This window comes from Capra hircus, chromosome 11 (assembly GCF_001704415.2).
Source record: "Capra hircus breed San Clemente chromosome 11, ASM170441v1, whole genome shotgun sequence".
NCBI classification, from domain to species: domain Eukaryota; kingdom Metazoa; phylum Chordata; class Mammalia; order Artiodactyla; family Bovidae; genus Capra; species Capra hircus.
Genome location: NC_030818.1, coordinates 49954418 through 49973028, shown reverse-complemented (window position 1 = coordinate 49973028; position 18611 = coordinate 49954418). Strand labels below are relative to the sequence as shown.

Sequence of the window (18611 nt, the reverse complement as noted above, 5' to 3'; positions counted from 1 at the left end):
TGTAAACTTCTGCTTCTTTTTTAAATTGAAGCATAGTTGATTTACAATATTATATTTTACTTCTTTTTATCATGAAAATTCCTCCTTGAGATGAATCTTAGGGGCTACATGACTTCCTAGATGTTTTCTCAAATAAATCTCTTCACTGAGGACTCTACTAATTGTAACTTCCTTTTATTTGTACTTAGAATAAATAATTAAAACACTATTTCATGAGGTCTAAATTACTATTGTTTGTCCTGTTTTAAAAACTCCTGGAAAGGAGTCCAAGAGTGTGCTGTATATAATACTTAAACCAGTGTCACATATAAGTAAATTAAACGTTTTAAAAAGATAATGCATCTGCTTCTCCTCTGATTAGATTAGAAGCGAGCAGGAATGACCTAGAAACAATCTTGGAACATATGTCTTCAAAGCCAACATCCTAGAAGCCAGATTTATGATGATGGCATATGGAAGATTAAGTTACATTATGTGACATTATTCCACAAATAATTCCACTCATTCTCCCAGACCACATTGCAAAATAGATTCTTAATAGCGACTGTTACCCACTGAAATTGTAGAGTTAAATTTGTCTTTGTTCTGTATCATAGCCTCTTAGATCAATAGATGGGCACCTCCATTATCATGGTGATCGGACATTGTAAAGTCCTTAGAAACACTAAGAATCTTTTACTAGCTATTAGTCAAACCTGGTGGAATTTAAGATATTGCCCACTCCTCTGTTTCTTGCCCTCAACTTTATAGCTAAAGCATGTGTATTCAAAATGAAAAGAAAGGAATTCAGACAGATTAAATCTGATAATTAAAAAAATACTTCCAGAACAGAATTTCAGAAGTGTCCCTTTTTAATGTATGTTCTTTGTAGTTGTAGCTGAAATTAACATATAGAACTATTTATTTTTCTTAATTCCCATTCTTCCTTTCCAAATATTTTATACCTTTAAAGTTGAGCTTTTTTTAACTAAACAATGATAATTTTTTATTTTCATTCAGTATTTGCGACCAGCTCTCCTTAAAATAAATGAATTGTGTTATCAATTGAGTTTTATGGGACTGTGTTCTATTGAAAAATATCATACCTACACCCTGCAAGAATTTAAAGCTGCACAAGTTGTACGGCTAGGAGAGGTGAGAAAATTTGTCTATCAGTTTCAAGAGTTTTTCCCCGATTTTTGATACTTTGGTGCCACTAATGATATATATTCATCAATGTCTAGGTGACAGAGCGCCTAGAAGAATTTCGAAACGAGGCAAAAGATGTGGTCAGAAAAGCTTGTCGAATTGCTCTGCGTGCTGCAGGATTTATTCCTGATGACTGTGCACGTGAATCTTCTGAGGGTATGAAAGGGAAAGAATGCCACTGGACCAGAAGTGGTGGCTTTCTGAAATGTTAACTTGTTTTCTTTCTACTTTTCTTAAGTTTAAACTGCCGTTGTTTAGTTGCTAAGTCACGTCCAACTCTTTTACAACCCCATGGACTGTAGCCCACCAGGCTCCTCTTCCACGGGATTTCCCAGGCAAGAACACTGGAGTGGACTGCCGTTTCCTTCTCCAGATCTTCCCGACCCAGAGATTGAACCCACGTCTCCTGCATTGCAGGCAGATTCTTTACCACTGAGGCACCTGGGAACCCCTAAGTTTAAAATAATGATCCTATATTTCAGTTATTCCAAACATTGCTTGATAGATTATAAATTGATTGTATATTTTAAAGTGGGGGAAACATGCAAATACTGAATCTTTCTTGCATTACCCCTGCTTGCGTATAGTATTTCTAAACTGGTTTACAGAACCTTCCTTTCACAAGCATTTTATAGTTGACTCAGGGTCTCTCTGCTTAAATGTATGTCCGACCTATTAGTATAGACAATCTCAGGACTGGCCCCACCTGGCAGGAAGGCTAAAGGAAAATTTTATGCAGGCAGAAAAGAAGAGTAAAATCAGATGCTATTAAAAGGGATGTTAGTAAGCTGTCTAGCGTCTTTTGTTGAGTTGAAATCCTTTGATGTGGAATTTGTTTGGATAACTGGGTTATTTCCTGGCATCTGAAATATCTCATGAACCAAAGCATTTTGTAAGTTTTGATTTTTACTTGTCTCTTAATCCATATTGAAAGAAATGACATTTTTACAGAAGGATTCTTGTTACTGCCTCTTCTGTTGTTCATAGGTCGTTTTAAAATGCCGGAAAGCGGAAGTTTCATTGAGTTGCCTACAGGAGACTCTGAGAAAATGACCTACACAGAGCAGGCCAGCAAAAGGCATCACTGCATGAGGCTGACATGGTAAATGGTTATTCTTTCTTTCAAGAAAAACTAGAGCTTCCATCCTTCTCATGTTTCATTAAAAGTCAAAGCCTTCGGGACTTCCCTGTTGATCCAGTGGTTAAGACTCCACACTTCCAGTACAGAGAGTGAGGGTTCGATCTCTGGTTGGAGAACTGAGATCCCACATGCCACACAGCACAGCAAAAAAAAAAAAAACTTTTTAAAGTTAAAGCCTTTATCACAGGATTTGCTAGTAGTGATGAGGGACTTGGGGGACCTGATAACCTGAATGAGGGCCCCAGAAACCCACCCCTCCAGCTGCCATCCAGCAAAGCATCCAGAGAAAGTGGTAGGTATGTATGTCCAAGGGCCGAGGACTCCTCGTTGATCTCTAAGGTTTTGTTTCCCTCTGGCCCAGTCAGGAGCATCAGGCAGGTGGTAGTAAGAAGCCAGACACATAGAGATTTGGAGTCTTCTCCAGTGGATCTGACAGTAAAGAATCTGTCCATAATGCAGGAGACCCCGGTTTAATCCCTGGGTTGGAAAGATACCCTGGAGAAAGAAGTGGTAATCCACTGCAGTATTCCTGCCTGGAGAATTCCATGGACAGAGCCTGACGGGCTACAGTCTGTGGGTCGAAAAAAGTTGGACACAACTGAGCGACTGACTCTTTGACTTTCCAGTGATCTGGAGGGCCTGTTCCACCTGTCTTGGTCCCTAAAGAATTACAGGCAGCTGTGCAGCCACACCAAGTTCCACTGCCTTTCTGAGTCAGGTTTTGTCACCAGGAGACCAGGGAACAAAGTCTGCCTTCCAGACTTCACCAGGACCTTCCACCTGCTTGAAGTGAAGTGAAAGTGAAAGTCACTCAGTCATGTGCAACTCTTTGCGACCCCATGGACTATATAGTCCATGGAATTCTCCAGGCCAGAATACTGGAGTGGAAAGCCTTTCCCTTCTCTAGAGGATCTTCCCAACCCAGGTCTCCTGCACTGCAGGTTGATTCTTTACCAGCTGAGCCACAAGGGAAGCCCAAGAACACTGGAGTGGGTAGCCTATCCCTTCTCCAGCGGATCTTCCCAACCCAGGAATCGAACCGGGGTCTTCTGCATTGCAGGCGGATTCTTTACCAACTGAGCTATGATCCACCTGCTTACGCAACTGGATTCTGCATCATTCTAAAACCTCATCACTGCAAGTAACCCTTGCAAACAAAATAATCAAATACTACCTGAAGAGTGTATGTGGCACTAGAAAACACTGATGACTGTTACTCTGTGTTCACTAACTTGGTCCAACTTTTACAGCTATTTGATTAACCTTAATTGTGTCCCAGTCCTGGTGGCTGAGATGGTAAAGAAACTGCCTGCAATGCAGAAGACCCAGGTGTGATCCCTGGGTCAGGAAGATCCCCTGGAGAAGGGAATGGCTACCTACTCCAGTATTCTTGCCTGGAGAATTACCTGAACAGAGGAGCCTGGTGGGCTACAGTCCATAGAGTTGCAAAGAGTCAGACACAACTGAGCGACTAACACTCAAATGTGAGATAATCGAATAATAATGCTTGTATTGCAACAGAAAGCAGTGACGCAGTCCCTGAGACTATTATCATAGGCTAGAGGCACCTTAGGCTCCCCTTAAGCAGAATGAAAAGTTACTCCTAATGCCTTGCTGACTCAGTTTGCATTCGAAACACTCAAGTAGGGAAGCATTAAATTTTCATCTTGGGGTTAGCAGTTGCTGTCCAGCAACAATTATTGAATAGCAAAGATTTCATTACCATTAGAGTGTAAGTCACAGATGTGTATTTACTAATTTCTTCGTTAAAGCATCTTAAAAAAAAACCTCTTATGGCCCTTTGGCTAGATGAGCTATGTGCTTTTTTTCATAACTATATTGCTCACTAAATATCCTATGGAATGGCTAGAACGTCTAGCTAAATTGATGCTATATATTTGAGTATGTTTGTGTTTTAGGGTGAAGAATGTCTAAGAACAACTCTTCTGGACAGTAAATCCCTGATATCACAATATAAATAGAAAGTCAAAGAGAAATTATATTTCAAAATTTAAATACTTGCTTTAGAGTCACTTTCAAAAATATGTAGTGAGTATAGAAAACTGAAGCTGTGGTTTTTTTTCTTCTCGAGCTTTATTCGTCTAAATGACTATCTAATTGAGAATACAATGCACGTCCTAACAGTAAATTCTGCTAGCTCTCTTTTGAATTACCTCACTGACAAATTAAAACGAACACCCTCAGCAGATGTCATTCAGAAATGGATTACAGAAGAGAAACCTGAAGTCACTGATAAAAAGGTAAATTCAGATACAATTAAGAAAATTCACTGGGCAACATTCATTGAGAAGTGCTTGCTATGCTCTATGAATTATGCTATATTTTGTGTACTGGAAACAGTAGGAGAAATGCTTAGAGGGTTTCACAGTATAAACAGTCTACTATGCACATGCATATCAGCAAGTATCTAATAGCAGAGAAAACATCCATTGTGCTGAATATTGCAGTCACTCTCACAGGCATTGCTAAAGATTCTTCATGTGTTCCCTCCATAAATATTCCTTAAGTATCTACTGTGTACCAACCCCTATGCTCAGTGTTGGGTACAGAGTGATGAAAAGCATAGACAGAATACTTGCCCCCAAGTAGCTTATAGTTCAGGGATCATTGTGAGCATGAACTGGCAGAGAAGCAGGTAAACTGGTATAAATGAAAGAGATAAACAGTGGTTTTAGAGGCAAGAAGAAGAAACTCATGGGAGCAAACCTTGGTGCTTTCAGTGCATAACCTCTTGGGAGGATGTTGATCTTAGAGTAATTTGAGATGTTTGAGATTAAATAGTACAAATGAATAGTAGCAATGCATTCTAGAGAGAAGGCATGTTATCTGTTATCCCAATAAACTTTCCCCTAGTCGATCCTGGATTATGGCGCCATCAGTTCTGTTCAGTTGCTCTGTCGTGTCTGACTTTGCGACCCCATGGACTGCAGCATGCCAGGTTTCCCTGTCCATCACCAATACGTGGAGCTTGCTCAAACTCATGTCCATTGAGTCGGTGATGCCATCCAACCATTTTATCCTCTGTCATCCCCTTCTCCTCGTGCCCACAATCCCTCCCAGCATCAAGGTCTTTTCCAATGAGTCAGTTCTTCGTATCAGGTGGCCAGAGTATTGGAACTTCAGCTTCAGCATTAGTCCTTCCAATGACTATTCAGGACTGATTTCCTTTAGGATTGACTGGTTTGATCTCCTTGGAGTCCAAGGGACTCTCAAGAGTCTTCTCCAACACCACAGTTCAAAAGCATCAATTCTTTGGCATTTAGCTTTCTTTATGGTCCAACTCTCACATCCAGTATGAAAAGGCAAAAAGATATGAAAGATGGTGCCATACCAGGTACCTAAAAACACAACAAAACATGTTTATCTGGTTTCATCAAGCTTCCTACCTCCATATCTTTATATATCCCCAGGAAACCCAACTATGCAGTTTCAAGGGCTGGTGCTCTTTGTAATAGTTTTCATTTTCTCTAAAAGTTCAATTTTAATTGCATATGTCTTTTCATTACTTTCTCTCCTCCCTTATTCTTAGTTCCTTTTTTTTTCTCAATACTATCACATTTTGAAAGTAACATTTATCTTTCTAATTGTAAAAGTAATATATGCTAAGTGCATAAAATTTGAAAAACACAGAAATACACAAAGAAAAGCATTCTCTACTATACCAAGACATCTATTTCCAAGGGTGAAAAGGCAATCATACTTTACTTACTGCTTTATCAGCTGCTTTTTCCACTTGGCAATATATTATGAAAAATCTCCCAAGTCGATTTGTTTTTTTTTTCCATATAACATTCTCACATAGAAATGTATTATACATCTTGTAAATAGTTTTCTATTGTTGATCACTTTGCACTACTCTAAATAATGCTGCAAAGAACATTTTTATCTATACGTTCTCCATGCATCTCTGATTTTTTTCCCCTTAGAAGAAATTTATAGATCTGGAACTGTTGGGTCAAAAATATGTTCACTCACTAAGACTTTTGGAATTGATGCATAAGTTCCCAGAAATTTTTGTGTCAGTTTACAACCTTTCTAGCAATGTTCAAGAGTGAACTTTTGCTCACATGCAGTCTAGATGTTATCATTCATTTCAGTCTTTGCCTATCTGATGGATGTAAAGTAGTGTTCAGTTCAGTTCAGTTCACTACTTTAAAATGTTATGTCCCTTTAACTACCATCTCTGTACAGGACAAGGGGATAGGTGCTGTGACAAGAAAAATCTGTGGTTTTTTACCTTCTCCAGATCCTACTTTCTCATGGGAGTAATAATGATACCTACTAAGACCCACTACATATGGTTGGTATGAAATTTACATGAATACGCAGCTCTGTCTGGGAATCAGTAAATGTTACTGAATAAAGTATCAAGAGAAAGAGAAAGAAGAGGATATTGACTGGCATTTCCTTTAAAAAATTTCAGACTATGACCTTGGCCCATTTTTCCATATAAGTATATTTCTGTTTACTGTCAGTGGTCATGTTATTAGTATATATTCCTTTAGACTGTATCAAGATATTTGTATTTAAATATAATCAACCTTCCATCTGCTATATCCATTACTGATACATTTTTCCAGTTTGTGGTTTGCCTTTCCACTTTGTTGGTAGTTTTTTTACAAGGAGAGAAGTTTTACACAATTGCATAATCTTTCCATATTTGCCTTTATATTTTAATTTCTATGGTAGTATTCTTTGAAAGACATGCCAACATTATAAAATCAGCTAATTGTATAAGTTTGTGGGCCTTCTGTAATACAGAGGGTTTTTTATTTTAGACCTTCATACTTAACATCTTTAATGGCCTCCTTGATGGCTCAGCGGCAAAGAATCCAACTACCAATCCAGGAGACGTTTGATCCCTGAGTCAGGAAGATCCCCTGGAGAAGGGAATGGCAACCCACTCCGGTATTCTTGCCTGGAGAATTCCATGGACAGAGGAGCCTGGCAGGCTACAGTCGTTGGGATCGCAAAGAGTCAGGCACAACTTAATGACTAACCAACAGCAACTTATATCTTTATAACACTGCACATGTGCTCATTGCAGGGGGCCCCTGTGTTGGAGAAGCAGGAAGAAGATGAGTCTCTTGTTCCGATGTTTCTCACAGAACTGATTTTGACAGTCGAGTCACTGCTCTTTCAGCCTTCTTTGGAAGATATTCTGGTATGTGTTTCCTCCCTTAACATCTGTGTATAAATAACTTCTTGGAAAATGAAGCAGTTGTTCTACTGTTAAATGATTAGCAGGTTCACTCTTGCCGCTTCTCCAAAATGATCGTAAGAAAAAGGCAGAGCATTGGTTCTGTGCACAGCATGGCTTCTACATAAAAGGTATCTGAAAGTTTAGCACATTTTCTTTCATTTGAGACAGATTAGGGGCTTGATGGGGTATACTATCAGAAGAATATAGTCTGTATATGAATTTAGAGGACTTCCCTGGTGGCTCAGATGTTGAAGCATCTGCCTACAATACGGGAGACCTGGGTTTGATCCCTGGGTCGGGCAGATCCTCTGGAGAAGGAAATGGCAACCTACTCCAGTACTCTTGCCTGGAAAATCCCACGGAGAAGCCTGATAGGCTACAGTCCATGGGGTCGCAAAGAGTCGAACATGACTGAGCGACTTCACTCACTCACTCATAGGCGTCCTTCTAATGTGAGTCCAAGAAATCGCTGTTGTAAATACCACTTTGAAATCTTTTTTAAAATATGTCACATTTAAGAGGATTTTATTGTTTTGGTATCTATTTTTAATTTTTTAATTGGAGGATAATTGCTTTACAATATTGTGTTGGTTTCTTCCATATATCCAGTTTTTGCTATGCTATGCAGTCAATTGCCACTAGATTGGCCACTTAAAGCAAGAGCCATTTATTACCTCCATCTCTGTGGGTCAGGAGTCTGGGCACCTTTTAGCTCCTTCTCTGCTTCAGGGCCTCTCTAGGCTGCCCTTTGGGTGTTGTCTGGACTGAGGTTTCCTCAGAGGCTTTACTGGAGAAGGATCCACTTCCAGTTTCCCTCAAGTTGTTGTGAAAATTCATCTCTAAGCAGCTATAGGACTGAAGTCCATGGTTTCCTGAGAGAAGTCAGCTGAGAATGTCTGTCTGCTTCTTCAAGACCAGCTGGAGAATCTCCTTTGAGAAGGGCCCAACCTCTGTTTTAAGAACTTTCACTTGATTCAATCAGGTCTACCATGGATCATCACATCCTCTCTTTTTTAAATATGTCTATTTATTTATGGAGTTATGGATTTATACGTCTATTTGTGTATGGATTTTTGGCTGCGCTGGGTCTTCATTACTGCATGCAGGCCTTCTCTAGTTGTGGTGGGCAGAGGCTACACTCTAACTGTGGTGTGTTTGCTTCCCATTACTGTGGCTTCTCTTGTTGCAGAACACAGGCTCTAGGGCTTGCAGGCTTCAATAGTTGCAGCACGCGGGCTCAGTGGTTGCAGCACATGGGCTTAGTTGCCTCATAGCATGTAGAATCTTCACAGACCAGGGATCGAACCAGTATCCCCTGCATTGGCAGGCAGATTCTTAACCACTGGACGATGAGGGAAGTCCCATCACATTCTTGATTAACTCACAGTCAATTATGTCTGCAAAGTCCCTTCATCTTTCCCTATAACGTAACCTCATCATGACTGTGGCATCCATCATGTTCACAGATACTGCCCATATCCAAGAGAAGGGGATTATACAGGGCATGTAAACCAGGGAGGGTGGATTCTGGAAGACATTTTAGAGTTCTGCTTTCCTCCTTCAGGTACAAGCACAGCTTAATAGACCAATCAGAGACTATATTTTCTGTCCTTAGCTGGTGTGCTGTGGTGCAAAAGCACTAGGAATCAGGATCTCTAGATTCTAGCCTTGGCTTTTCAATTAGTAAGCTTTTTGACCTTGGGGAAACCACTTACCTCTCTGAGGCTCAGTACATGCATCTGTGAAATAAGGAGGCAGGTGAGTTTTAAGGTTGCTTCCTCTTCCAACAATTTTTGACTCTGTAATTTATGAGATCGTCAGGCTTGTTTAGGGTATTTACAAGGATGAGCAGCCTGCTGAGGTCCCTATGGTTGGACTCTCAGGAGTTCCCAATAAGAGAGGCACTGGATTTTCGTGCCCTTTCCAGGCCAGAATATTCATAGCCTTAACATGGAAGACAGAGTACAGGAAGATAACACAAGAAAGCTCTCTCCAGCTAGCAGCTGGCTATTCTCCTTAAGCGCCAAGGGATAGGCCTTGAAAACCTCAACATTTAATATTTCCTGTTGTAGGACCCTACTCCCAACATGAATGTTAGTCGGTCATTCATGTCCAACTCTTTGCAACCCCAAGGACTGCAGCCTGCCAGGCTCCTCTGTCCATGAAATTCTCCAGGCAAGAATACTGGAGTGGATAGCCTTTCCTGGATCTTCCCAACCCAGGGACTGAACCTGGGTCTGCTGCATTACAGGTGGATTCTTTACCATCTGAGCCACCAGGGAAGCCCAACAGGAGTATTTTTAATTCCTAGATAAGTTGTAGGCTAAGCACATTCACATGTTCACACCACACTTAAGATTTTGCTTCATGTATCCCCAAATTAGCCAACGGCAGTATAAACAGAACTGTCAATCATGAATTTTCTATTTTTTCCTCACTCTTATTTTGGTCATTAGTCTTAGCATTTCAAACATGCATACACACATAGAGCTTCATCTAAAGGAAAAATTATATACTTAAGTCTTGACATCTGACATTGTTCTTGCTTGGATTAACTATGGTCTCCTACTACTTGATCCAAATACTTGATCCAAAAGATGATGCTGTGAAAGTGCTGCACTCAATATGCCAGCAAATTTGGAAAACTCAGCAGTGGCCACAGGACTGGAAAAGGTCAGTTTTCATTCCAATCCCCAAGAAAGGCAATACCAAAAAATGCTCAAATGACCGCACAATTGCACTCATCTCACACACTAGTAAAATAATGCTCAAAATTCTCCAAGCCAGGCTTCAACAATACGTGAACCGTGAACTTCCAGATGTTCAAGCTGGCTTTAGGAAAGGCAGAGGAACCAGAGATCAAATTGCCAACATCAACTGGATCATCAAAAAAGCAAGAGAGTTCCAGAAAAACATCTACTTCTACTTTATTGACTATGCCAAAGCGTTTGACTGTGTGGATCACAATAAACTGTGGAAAATTCTGAAAGAGATGGGAATACCAGGCCACCTGACCTACTTCTTGAGAAATCTGCATGCAGGTCAGGAAGCAACAGTTAGAACTTGACATGGAACAACAGGTTGGTTCCAAATAGGAAAAGGAGTACGTCAAGACTGTATACTGTCACCCTGCTTGTTTAATTTATATTCAGAGTACATCATGAGAAATGCTGGGCTGGGTGAAGCAAGCTGGAATCAAGATTGCCAGGAAAAATATCAATCACCTCAGATATGCAGATGACACCACCCTTATGGCAGAAAGCTAAGAAGAACTAAAAAACCTCTTGATGAAAGTAAAAGAGGAGAGTGAAAAAGTTGGCTTAAAGCTCAACATTGAAAAAACTAAGATCATGGCATCTGGTCCCATCACTTACAGCTGGAGATAAAATGGAGAAATAGATGGAGAAACAATGGAAACAGTGGCAGACTTTATTTTGGGGGGCTACAAAATCACTGCAGATGGTGACTGCAGCCATGAAATTAAAAGATGCTTACTCCTTGGAAGAAAAGTTATGACCAACCTAGACAACATATTAAAAAGCAGAGACATTAGTTTCCCAACAAAGGTCTGTCTAGTCAAGGCTGTGGTTTTTCCAGTGGTTGTGTATGGATGTGAGAGTTGGACTGTAAAGAAAGCTGAGCGCTGAAGAATTGATGCTTTTGAACTGTGGTGTTGGAAAAGACTCTTGAGAGTCCCTTGAACAGCAAGGAGATCCAACCAGTCCATCCTAAAGGAAATCAGTCCTGAATATTCACTGGAAGTACTGATGTTGAAGCTGAAACTCCAGTACTTCGGCCATCTGATGCAAAGAGTTGACTCATTTGAAAAGACCCTGATGCTGGGAAAGATTGAAGGCAGGAGAAGGGGATGACAGGATGAGATGGTTGGATGGTATCACTGATTCAATGGACATGAGCTTGAGTAGCTCTGGAAGTTGGTGATGGACAGGGAGACCTGGCATGCTGCAGTCCATGGGGTTGCAAAGAGTCGGACATGACTGAGAGACTGAACTGAACTGAACTGAACTGAATACTTGATCCAACCCACATTTTTCAATTCTTTCCTGTTCCTGTTGTGTTTAACAGACCTCTGATTGCATATGACTCTTATTTACTGCTCCCACCTCTGGAAATAGACTCCCCCTTGGTTAAATTTCTCTTGGTTTTACTCCTGTGGCAACATCTTTTCCTTTTCAGTCCTCTATTTTGGAGGATCTTTTTTGTCTGAGCTTTGACTGCTATGATCCTTAAAGGCTCCCTCCTCCTCACATGCTATATATTCTTCCTGGGTGCTTGTATCTGTGCCCATTGTTCTAACTACTGCTTCTAGAATGGCATCTTTAAATGTATATTTCCATACAGTACTTTTCTTCTAGGCTCCAGACTTAGAGTCATCTGGAAATCTCCACAGTTAAGACCAACTCACCAAAATAAGGGCTTCCCAGGTGGTACAGAGGTAAAGAATCCACCTGCCAATGCAGAAGACACCAGAGATGTGGGTTTGATCCCTGAGTTAGGAATATCCTCTGGAGGAGTAACTGGCAACCTGTTCCAGTATTGTTGCTTGAAAAATCTCATGGACAGAGGAGCCTGGCGGTCCTGTGACCCCATGGGGGTCACAAAGATTCAGACCCAATTAAGCGACCAAGCACACATACACCAACATAAATTAAACTTATAGACTTCTTCCAAAACTTACTTTTCCTTCTGTATTTGAGTGAAAAGCAGTACCCAGATGCCCAAGCCAGCAATCTCAGAGTCATCTTGTGCTTAGTCGATCAATCGTGTCTGACTCTTGTGACCCCATGGGATATGGCCCTCCAGGCTCCTCTGTTCATGGGATTTCCTAAGCAAGAATACTGGATTGGGTTTCTATTTCCTTCTCCAGGGGCTCTTCCTGACCCAGGGTTCGAACTAGTGTCTCTGGTGTCTCCTGCACTGCAGGCAAATTCTTTACCCAGTGAGCCATCAGGAAAGCCCTGATCTAGGATCTAGGCATCATCCTAGATCCTCCCTTACTCTTTGGAATCAAGTCCTGTGTGTTGACCTTAGTTGCACCTCCCTTCAATGAGAACCCCATCCCTGCTGTGATGGTCTCTTCTCACCTGCCTGCCTGTCTACCTTCTAGTCCATTTTCTACATTGCTGACTGCAAGATTATTTCATAGGCATACCTTGTCATGTCACTTAAAATTAATTTTCTCCATTGTCTATAGTAGCATTTTCAAAGGATGCTCTATAAGATACTGATAGACATACTAGGAGACAGGGGGTTGTGATATGCATTTACACATTAACAAATATGAAAACGTCTTTTTAACAGATCCAGAGGAAAATCCTGTTTAGTTTTGCTTAATGTGAGGTTTCTTCCCCAACTTATCTGACCTTGGGACACCTTTAACTCAGGGAAGGCAATGGCACCCCACTCCAGTACTCTTGCCTGGAAAATCCCATGGATGGAGAAGCCTGGTAGGCTGCAGTCCATGGGGTCGCTGAGGGTTGGACATGACTGAGCGACTTCACTTTCACTTTTCACTTTCGTGCATTGGAGAAGGAAATGGCAACCCACTCCAGTGTTCTTGCCTGGAAAATCCCAGGGACGGGGGAGCCTGGTGGGCTGCCGTTTAGGGGGTCGCACAGAGTCAGACACGACCGAAGTGACTTAGCAGCAGCAGCAGCCCATGGTCACAATCTGGGGAATGCTGGACCACCAGCTCAGCATCACTCACAAGCCTTTCATGAGGGGTCGAGTGCATCACAACTGCATTTAACCACACTGGCACTTACGCTGCAGCACACGGTCCTGCTGCCCTCCTTGGGCCTCTCACATACAGTGACTTACAAGAACTCTACTTCCGTCTTGTATACTTGAGAAGCTCCTGCTCATCTTTTAAAGTTCATTTTAAGAAGTACCTTTTCTTTATATCATTTAGATAGACTTTTATTATAAATTAAAAATTAATTTGTGCTCACTAAAGAGAATGTGAAAAACACAAAAAGACATTATTAGCAACATTGGTCATCCCATGTGCCACAAATAGAAATAACCTTTTAACATTTTTAGATGTTTTCTCCAATTTTGTTTTAGTACATACTGATATATACCAACAGACTTAACTGGCCATGAGATTTACATATGCATTTTAAAATGGGATTTATACACCAGTTTTATCCTGCTCTCTCTTTTTTTTTTATAAGCTTTGTAACATTATATTATAAACTTTTCCCATGTCATTCATTAATCAATCTTTGGAGACACCATTTTGAAAAGGTGCCTAATTTTCATTTGTATAAATATACTATAACTTAACCATTCTATTTTTGAACACTAAAGTATTTCTCTAATTAGTTTTTACTATACGTATTGCTTCAGTGAGTGCCGTTCCACATGAATCATTGTTTACGTACCTAATTGTTCTCTAAAGATAGGTATCTAGAATGGAAAGAATATGAACTTTTATTGATTGCCTGCTAGTCTGCCATGTCTGACTCTGCAACCCCATGGACCACAGCCTGCCAGGTTCCTCTGTCCATGGAATTCTCCAGACAAGAATACTGGAGTGAGTTGCCATGCGCTTCTCCAAGGGATCTTCCTGACCTAGGGATCAAACTTGTGTCTGTCATGTCTCCTGCATTGGCAGACAGGTTCTTTCCCACTAACACCACCTGGCAAGCCCTAGCCACCCTTCCCTGATATTCTTAGGCTATCTTGTCCTTCTTTCCCTTATGACTTTTCTGGGTTTTGTTCATATTTCAAATGAATGTAATATATTCATCTTAATGTGTTATAATTTTTTGCTTATCAATTTCTCTCTCAATTAGAAAACATAGTTCCTAAACACAGGGGCTGTGTCTTCTGATTTGTCACATACTCAGAGTCAATGTAGTACTTGGTATGGTTGAATGAATTATTCTTACTTATTTTAGTATTTTATAAAATTCAAAATTTTTTATAAATATACCCTTATATGCATTTACATTTTTGTTTGTGCTTTTCTCTCTAACAGGATGGTATTTCAGGTGCAATTAATCATTTCCAAAACACTGTGTTATCAGTTCCTAATCTCGTGCCTGATTCATATTTTGATGCTTTTACCAGCCCTTACATTAACAACAAAATGGAAGAAAAAACTTGTGGGTTTGGTCCAAGCTTATCAGCAGTATTTGATGATGATAAGAATTTTCACACAATTATCTACCAAATAAAGGTATATTTTCTTTTACTAAAGCCATTTTTACAATACTTTAAATTTTTAATTAACTGAGCAACATATTTTCTTCCTGTCTTATCTTTAAATTGAATGCTACTTAATCTCTAGATAGTTAAGAGATTTTTTTTAAGTCCTAGTATATCAGAGCACTGATGATAGGAAAGAGACATAAAGGCACAAGCTATTCAAGACTTGAATAACTTCTAAGGGAGAAAATAAGGTAGATACAGGGTGCTCGGGGCTGGTGCACTGGGATGACCCAGAGGGATGGGATGGGGAGGGAAGAGGGTGGGGGGTTCAGGATGGGGAACACGTGTAAACCTGTGGCAGATTAAAGTCAATGTATGGCAAAACCAATACAATATTGTAAAGCAATTAGCCTCCAAAAAATAAATAATTAATTATTTTTAAAAAAAGGAAGAAGAGGCATTATTCGAACATTGAGTGGTGCAGAAGAAATAAAGCAACTGATGAAAAGTTAAGGTCCTGCTAAACAAAACAGAACCAAAAAACCAGAATATACCTGACTCCCCACAACCAGAAGATAAAATAATCTGCACATTGCTACACTTACAAAATAAAATGCCTTTGAATTATAAATCTTATAAATTACTCCAAATCCATGAACCAAATTAATTAAAATATATTAAATATATGAGAAGTTACCATAAAGAAAAATCAGAAAAATGAAGATGAAAAAGGCTAATGAATATTCCTTCTTTTCCCCCCTCAAAGCCATGAAACAAAAGCTGTACTCTAAACTCAAGTATATAACATCAAACACATATTCAAGCCTGAATATGTGTGAAATAACATATCAAAAATTCAAATTTTAAAATATAAATGGTATTGTTTTAAGACAAAATTATCTAAGAAATGTAGACTAAATTTCATAGTGTCCAAAGGTGAATAAACTGAAACTAAAATTTAAAAGACAGGAAAACAACCAAGAGAATGAAAATAAGCTAGTGTTTGTGCATGTCCTCAGCTGCTCAGTCCTGTCCGACTCTTTGCGACCCTACGGACTGTAGCCCACCAGGCTCCTCTGTCTATGGAATGCTCCAGGCAAGAATACTGGAGTGAGTTGCCATTTACTACTCCAGGGGATCTTCCTGACACAAGGATAGAACCCACATCTCTTGTGTCTTCTTCATTGGTAGGCAGCTTCTTTACCACTGTACAAGATATAAGAAAAAAAAATGGTTAGAAAGAAAATAATCAAAATAGAAAAAAGGCAAAGAAAAATAATATGCATATAAATAAAGTCTCTGAAGAAGAAAAATAAAACAAGGTGTAGAACAAGCACATAACTATAGTCCAAGAAAAGAAACTGTGAATCTGTATACAGAGTATCTTGGAAAATTGACCCAGACCAATTAACTCTGAGATACATACTCTTGAAACTACTATCTTTTAAAGAAAAAAAAATTTTTCCTCCAGGTCTCAAAGCAAAATAATAACATAACATATGGAAACAGCATCAGACTTCTCAAAAATGACATATAAAGCAAGGTGATGATGGAACAGCACTTTTTAATGAAACTCAAGGGAAAAAAATGTGATCAAGAGTTTTTATCTAGATAAGCCAGTCCTTCAAGTAGGAAGGCCATAGAGAAAGTAGTTTTAGAAAGACAATGTGCCCTAGAGAAATTGACGCTGATTTGGAGTTTTTGTGGAACAAAGATGAGTTTCATCCAATCAAGAGATATCTGGTAAAAAGACTGATCTTTCTATTTGTAGATCCACATGTAAGGAGCTTGGAAGTTGCCACTCCATCCTAACAACAAGTAAAAAGCTGAACACATTGATTGAACAGACTGTTAATGGGTCTGGAAGAGAGGTGAGGGCATAGGGAAAACCACAGCCCTCAAGACTGGAGAGACAGAGAAATACATACAGGGAGTCACGGTTCTGAGAGCAGAGACTCATGGGCAGAAACCTCAGTGAGAACCAGTGCCAGGACAGGAAAACCAGAACTGTAATTGGTACTTTGCTGGAGGCTCAGTGTGACCAAGTCAGAATAAAGCACTCAGGGGACCCAGTTATAGGAGACTCCCACAGTGTTATGAAATTTACCTGCAGGAGCTCAACCAGGTTCTCACAATAAATATCAGAAAAAGATCTCCTCATGCTTCCAGCAGAGAGAGGGGAAAGGAATCATTTGAAATACATCAGAGCACTCTGTTCTTAACAAGGCCTGCCCTTAGAGGAAATTAGTTATCCAGAGTTTAATTTGCTAGTGTATTGTGAGGTCTTTACTGACCTGAGGGAAGGGAAATACACAACTCCAGCCTACTCTAGCCATCCTGTCCCACCTAAGGAGAGAAGGGGGGAAAAAAAGCGAGAGACATTTATGATGATACTCACAGTCCAGAGGCACTGGCTTACTAAAAGACTGAGACCTAATCAAAGGATGAAGGTGAAATATATCCCCTTCCCTGACACATATCATCCTCTAACTAAGGACCTATTAACAGCCATTCCTTTTACCAAGTATATGACATCCAGTTATCAAAAAAAGTTACAAGGCATATTAAAAAGGGAAAAAATTAGAAGACAGAGCAAGTATCAGACCCAGACATGGCAGGGGTATTGGACATATCAGACCCAGAATTTAAAGCAACTATGATTAAATAATCATACAACTATGATTAATAGTCATTGGAGAAGGAAATGGCAACCCATTCCAGTATTCTTGCCTGAAGAATCCCATGGACAGAGGAGCCTGGGGGGCCAAGGTCCATGGGGTCACAGAGAGTCAGACACGACTGAAGTGACTGAGCATGCATGCATGATTAATAGAACAACTATGATTAATAGAATGGGAAAGACTAGAGATCTCTTCAAGAAAGTTAGAGATATCAAGGGAACATTTCATGTAAAGAAGGGCACAATAAAGGACATACATGGAATGGACCTAACAGAAGCAGAAGATATTAAGAAGAGGTGGCAACAATACACAGAAGAACTATACATAAAAGATCTTCATGACCCAGATAACCATGACAGTATGATCACTCACCTAGAGCCAGACATCCTGGAATGGAAAGTGAAGTGGGCCTTAGGAAGCATCACTACAAACAAAGCTAGTGGAGGCAATGGAATTCCAGTTGAGCTCTGTCAAATCCTCAAAGATGATGCTGTGAAAATGCTGCACTCAATATGCCAGCAAATTTGGAAAACTCAGCAGTGGCTACAGGACTGGAAAAGGTCAGTTTTCATTCCAATCCTAAAGAAAGGCAATGCCAAAGTTTGCTCAAATGACCGCACAATTGAGCTCATCTCACACGCTAGTAAAGTAGTGCTGAAAATTCTCCAAGCCAGGCTTCAACAGTATGTGAACCATGAACTTGCAGATGTTCAAGCTGGATTTAGAAAAGGCAGAGGAACCAGAGATCAAATTGCCAACATCCATTGGATCATCAAAAAAGCAAGAGAGCTCCAGAGAAAACATCTACTTCTGCTTTATTGACTATGCCAAAGCCTTTGACTGTGTGGATCACAATAAACTGTGGAAAATTCTGACAGAGATGGGAACACCAGACCACCTGACCTGCCTTTTGAGGAATCTGTATGCAGGTTAAGAAGCAACAGTTAGAACTCGACATGGAACAACAGACTGGTTCCAAATAGGAAAAGGAGTACGTCAAGGCTGTATACTGTCACCCTGCTTATTTAACTTCTATGCAGAGTACATCATGAGAAATGCTGGGCTGGATAAAGCACAAGCTGGAATCAAGATTGCTGGAAGAAATATCAATAACCTCAGATATGCAGATGACACAACCTTTATGGCAGAAAGTGAAGAAGAACTAAAGAGCCTCTTGATGAAAGTGAAAGAGGAGAGT

At 40.1% G+C, this 18611-nt stretch overlaps 1 protein-coding gene across 1 annotated transcript in view; it reads left to right on the top strand.

Moving 5' to 3' along the window:
- DNAH6 (dynein axonemal heavy chain 6) overlaps positions 1–18611 on the top strand; it is a 284536-nt gene that overhangs the window by 30988 nt on the left and 234937 nt on the right. Inside the window, exons 5-10 of the mRNA XM_018054768.1 lie at positions 1000–1134; positions 1224–1344; positions 2176–2290; positions 4422–4590; positions 7398–7514; positions 14560–14760. Of these exons, the coding sequence (XP_017910257.1) occupies positions 1000–1134; positions 1224–1344; positions 2176–2290; positions 4422–4590; positions 7398–7514; positions 14560–14760 (858 nt within the window). The remainder of the gene's footprint in view (positions 1–999; positions 1135–1223; positions 1345–2175; positions 2291–4421; positions 4591–7397; positions 7515–14559; positions 14761–18611) is intronic.